The sequence below is a fragment of the Fomitiporia mediterranea genome (genome assembly GCF_000271605.1).
Source record: "Fomitiporia mediterranea MF3/22 unplaced genomic scaffold FOMMEscaffold_104, whole genome shotgun sequence".
Classification (NCBI taxonomy): Eukaryota; Fungi; Basidiomycota; class Agaricomycetes; order Hymenochaetales; family Hymenochaetaceae; genus Fomitiporia; species Fomitiporia mediterranea.
This window is the reverse complement of record NW_006760489.1, coordinates 1-4,523: the sequence shown is the minus strand read 5'-3', so window position 1 is coordinate 4,523 and position 4,523 is coordinate 1. Positions and strand designations below refer to the sequence as shown.

The following is a 4,523-nucleotide window of genomic DNA, read 5'->3' as shown; positions in this document are numbered from 1 at the left end:
GTTGATGGTGCCGGAGGTTGAGGGTTTGGACGAGTTGGAGAAATGTATACTTATGTTCAAGAGCCAGAGTGTACATGCAAATTGCGGCTGTCTGGACGACCTCCGAGAGACGCATAACTGTGCCGACGTTCCGGATCTTCCTGCTTGCTAGAACAAATTAACGAACTTGTAAAGTCCGTATCGTCGAACCAAAAATTAAAAATTAAAGTTGTCTGCACGCGGGACTCAGAAGTGTTCCTCTTCCCGTACGGGCCTCCCATCCTCGCATGTGCTAAACCACAACAATAACACCACCAACACCAACACATGAACATCACTTAGCTCAACTTCACGAGTTGAGACGGGAGATCAGAGACCAACAACTCACTTGCACCCTATCCAACAAACGACCCCTGCACAACCGCCGCACCACTCGACGACTCGCCAAACATAACTTCAGACATAATTACAATCTCCTCGACGGCCGTCCCGCACCCAACACATAAACCGTTGCCAGCGACTGCATCGTATTCTATGATTGTACCACCAGTCACCACACACTGTCTGTTCGAATTCGTTTCAGTGCTATTATTCATAGGCGAATAATGCATTTTGGGCAGCGCACCATTTCCAGTTAATAAAAAGTTAATAAAGAAAGATAAGCCGGGGTAACTGAGTGAACGGAGAGGAGAGAAGTCGTCGTTCCGAGAATCCGAAATGTATGCGGCGTGGGAAATATTTGGCGCATTTTGACTCAGCTGTTACCACGTCAAACTTTAACCTTAACTCGTACCTTTCATTCTACTACTCACACAAAAAGAACACTATTAACGTTACTTAAGGATTAACGTTAGGCCCAATGGCCCAAGACAAAGGCGTAGTAAAAACAACAGCAAGGGTTGTGTACGTCGGGGTTTTCCTCTCACCATACTGTAGTAGGTTGCTTACGACGCTTACATTGCTCAGCCTACCTTCGAGTTCGATCGATTTCGGCTGCATCCGCCGCAGGAACCTCGAAATTTTCGTGGATCGATATCGCTACCAGTGTGCTACAAAACAGACTGGTGGGCTTGCGATGTTTCTCGTCGACGTCCGTCTGCTATGTTCCGGTTTTTCTTGTTGACAGTTCTTGCATTCGTTGGCCTTTAAATGAAACCCACTGAGAGAGCATATGCTTCAAGTCCATCCGTAAGACAACTTTCCTTTCCTATCCTAGCTCGACATATTTAATAAGTAAGGATGCAGGACGAGCGTACTGGATGTTTTCGAGCAGCACTCCTTGCGTTCACTTGACAACGCACTACAAGTTTCGTCCATTCTTGCCTCTATCAGCACAACACGAGCGTGTGCTAATTGTATATTTGTAACTTGAACAAAGGTTCGGCGTGGTTCGGATTCCTATGAAATCTGGTACCATACTGAATTCTTCTTGTTCAGGATCCGCCTTGCTGTCAGATCTTAAACTCGGTTCCACAACTTGGTATGTGACAGACTCACAATACCACTGTAGTTGTCTATCTGTGATCCGGATTTCATTCACATCATGGTGGTGCACTTATTTATTATGAATAGAGGATGTGCACACCAGATGTCTTCAATCAGTCCGTTTACCTTTGGTACGGAGTAATGCAAATCAACTCAGGCCTCGTCTTCGACGACCCTGGCAGAAGTTCGATCTGGTAGCAATGTACCCGGGCCTTCAAACTTGGTGAATGTCTCAGCAGGGTTGAGGCCCTTCAACCTTTCTAGTCTACCGTTACCTTGCGCATAATCTTCTGGGTCTTCATCTCTCGAGGATGCTTCTGCCAGAGGTTTATGAGGAGGCTTGACTGATCTCGAAGGATCAGCAAGCCAAGAGTCGACGCCGATGTCGTCACCGCTTTTCTATTATTACATTACAGGGAGAAAGTAGCCTTTGGCCGTACAGGAAGTGCGAAACAGAAAGAGGAGACAAGAGATACAAATACAAGTACAAGTACAAATACAGAGCAGGTCGAGGACAAGAACTGCTGGCGGAACGTCGAGGTAGGACTTAGTGATACAGTCGCGACAGCGGAAAGTAGAGACAAACGTGCCGAAAGTGATGAAGGGCTATGGCCGACGTTGTGTTGCAGACGCACGACAGTCGTTCAACTCGCCGTTGCATCGGAGGACGCTGTCGACTTGCTGATATACACTTCGGAAGACTCGGATTAACGGCGGATAGCGTTGGATGGGCATTATCCAGCAGGAGCAGACGCTCAGCTGACGATGGTCGATTCCAAAGTCCTTGGACGCGTTACCGACACCGGACTAACAAGAAGGCGGCCACAAGAAGCCAGGAGGACGAGATGGCCCACTTTGCGGTTCGTTACCGTAATCGAGGTGTGGAATGATCTCTTGATCGTACGCATCTTCCTCTGGGCGGCTGTCGAGATGGACGATGAAAATTCGAGACCTCTAGGCTTGATTGGATATGGCCGTGACGCTCAAGACTATATGGAACCGCTTCTTTTGGTCACATCCATATGAACTATCTAGCGCTTCATGTCTCCTCATCACGCTGGGGAGTCGAAAGTCTTGAGACAGAGCGTGATGGAGGAAGGGATGGAGGGCTGGGAGCCCTTGATCTTCTTCTGTCAACAGGGATGGAAGGAACCGAAACATCGTCCTCGCCTTCGTCCTCGTCCTCACCCTCATCCCGAACGTCCATCAACTCGTCTGGTGGCTCCGCTTCCTCCATCGTTCCCGGAAGAACGATCACAAGGGATCTATCAAACGATTGGACGTCCGCTGACTCGGCCCGTGGCGTTCCTACGGGCGTTGAGCCGACCGATTCGTTTCTATCCCTATGGGACCCGTCACGTCCAGTCGTCAACTCCGGCGTACTCCGGTTACTGTCAAATCGGAACGTGTTTTCGGTTGCCAGTTCATATTCTGGCACCAGCAGACTCCAATCCCGAGGCGGAGGAGTATCCCAGAGGAAATCCTCCTCTTCATCCTCTGTTTTTATGAGAGTGAAGTCTACCTCATTTTCTAGTGTATCCTCTAAAGTCGGTCGTTCTGATGCACGATCTGGAGATGGCGATCTCGTCGTCCTGTTTCTCTCGTCGCTTCCCGAGTTTGCGGGACCTGCGGGAAAGACGATGCTGCGCGATCGCAGCTGACGGACGTTGGTTGCACCAATCGTGTTGTCCAACGACATTGGACGTGTGTTGGATGGCCCCGCAACGGCCTCCTCACTAATACGCCGCCTCTTCATTGGCCTTGCCTCGTCTTCTTCGCCATCGACACCCTCAACTGGGCGTTTGCCGCCTACCCGGACAGCTCGACCTTGGGTAGCCGCCCTTCTAGTTTTTTTGCGGGTCCACCCATGCCCGCGCTTCTTGCGAGCTTTCGGCCTGGGAGGGAGTGCGAGGGAGGCATTCGGAATGTCTGGACCTTATGTCAGCTCAATGCTGCACTTACGTAGGGTGGTCTAACTGACCTTCACGAGAATTTTGCGGACTTTCGGTGGAAGATCCCGATGCCTGTGGCTGGCTATCAAGGACCTCGGCTGGAATAAATATTTTAATGAAGAATCTCAACTCGGAATGAGGAAGACGACTTACCATTTCTTTTACGTTTCGTTTCGACGACATGCGCAGCTTGCGCAGTTTGGGTGTTAGAGGACTGGTCCTCTATAACGGTGTATGGTTGAAAAGCACCGACGCTTCCCGTGGTGGTGCTGAAGGCATTGGTGCGGACGTTGGCGGAGCCTTCAACCGCATTGTTATGGACGGCGGTGCCCTCTCCGGCCGTTGGTTGCGGGCCGCTTCCAGATTGCGCAATATGCGAACGCCTTGAATGTGTTAACAACGTCTCATTACTGATTGTCGTCTCCGTGTTTGCGGTCTGAGTGGCTGCTAGTTGCTTCCGCATTGTGCGAGTGAGTACCATTGTGCTCTGTTGTGTAAATGACGCGCTGTGGGAGGGAGTTGTTCCTCGGAACTCTTGTTGTGTGGGGAGTAGGGGGATTGAGCTGAGTCGGTTGACTTTGAGAGCCACGCTCTTTATATGCCTTCACGATATAGGGTCTGAGCGTCATCAAGACACATCAGTACTAATCTAACCATCTTCGTTAACCATTGTCTTCTCAGCCTAATCATCGCCTATTTTTCAAGGGCGGCTATTCCCGAGGCCACGATCGGTGAATATTGAAGGGAATGCAGTGCAAGTTTTTGACATGCATGGTCTGGTTATATTTTTCTTTTCTTCTTCTTTCGGACTGCCTCGTGCTTTACCCTGATCCTGTGGAGAAGGGAAGAATGGAGGGGGAATTACGGATTGACGGGATTCGATTGTCTACAGTTTGTATGACTCTTGTTCTTTCGTAGCCGAATTGTCCAGTGCAAGTCGTGCTTCTGGTCAGGAGATATTGCCGTAAGATCCAGACCTTGAACAATACAATACAATTGTACTTCTCCCTTTCGACTCCTCGAACGATCTAGGGTTATAGCGCCGAGGACTTGTAGGGCAACTGTTTGTTTTTGCTTTATTCATAGTTTTTCAAGATTGATTTTATC

At 49.5% G+C, this 4,523-nt stretch overlaps 3 protein-coding genes across 3 annotated transcripts; 1 reads left to right on the top strand and 2 right to left on the bottom strand.

Moving 5' to 3' along the window:
- Nucleotides 1–838: 838 nt before the first annotated feature.
- Nucleotides 839–1,128, top strand: FOMMEDRAFT_162876 (uncharacterized protein; the record flags this gene model as incomplete). The annotated part of the gene is made up of 2 exons (XM_007272116.1): nucleotides 839–859; nucleotides 919–1,128. 2 exons carry the CDS (start codon nucleotides 839–841, stop codon nucleotides 1,126–1,128), a joined length of 231 nt encoding a protein of 76 aa, XP_007272178.1.
- Nucleotides 1,129–1,895: 767 nt separating this feature from the next.
- Nucleotides 1,896–2,470, bottom strand: FOMMEDRAFT_24361 (uncharacterized protein; the record flags this gene model as incomplete). Its single annotated transcript, XM_007272115.1, has 4 exons — nucleotides 2,267–2,470; nucleotides 2,096–2,245; nucleotides 1,999–2,070; nucleotides 1,896–1,942 (listed from the first exon to the last, which is right to left on the bottom strand). Coding segments are annotated over exons 2-3 (176 nt in total), but the record flags the coding sequence as incomplete, so codon positions are not given.
- Nucleotides 2,471–3,472: 1,002 nt separating this feature from the next.
- Nucleotides 3,473–4,161, bottom strand: FOMMEDRAFT_24359 (uncharacterized protein). Its single transcript, XM_007272114.1, has one exon. The coding sequence runs from the start codon at nucleotides 3,895–3,897 to the stop codon at nucleotides 3,529–3,531; it is 369 nt and encodes a 122-aa protein (XP_007272176.1). The 5' UTR covers nucleotides 3,898–4,161; the 3' UTR covers nucleotides 3,473–3,528.
- Between the last annotated feature and the right edge of the window lie 362 nt (nucleotides 4,162–4,523).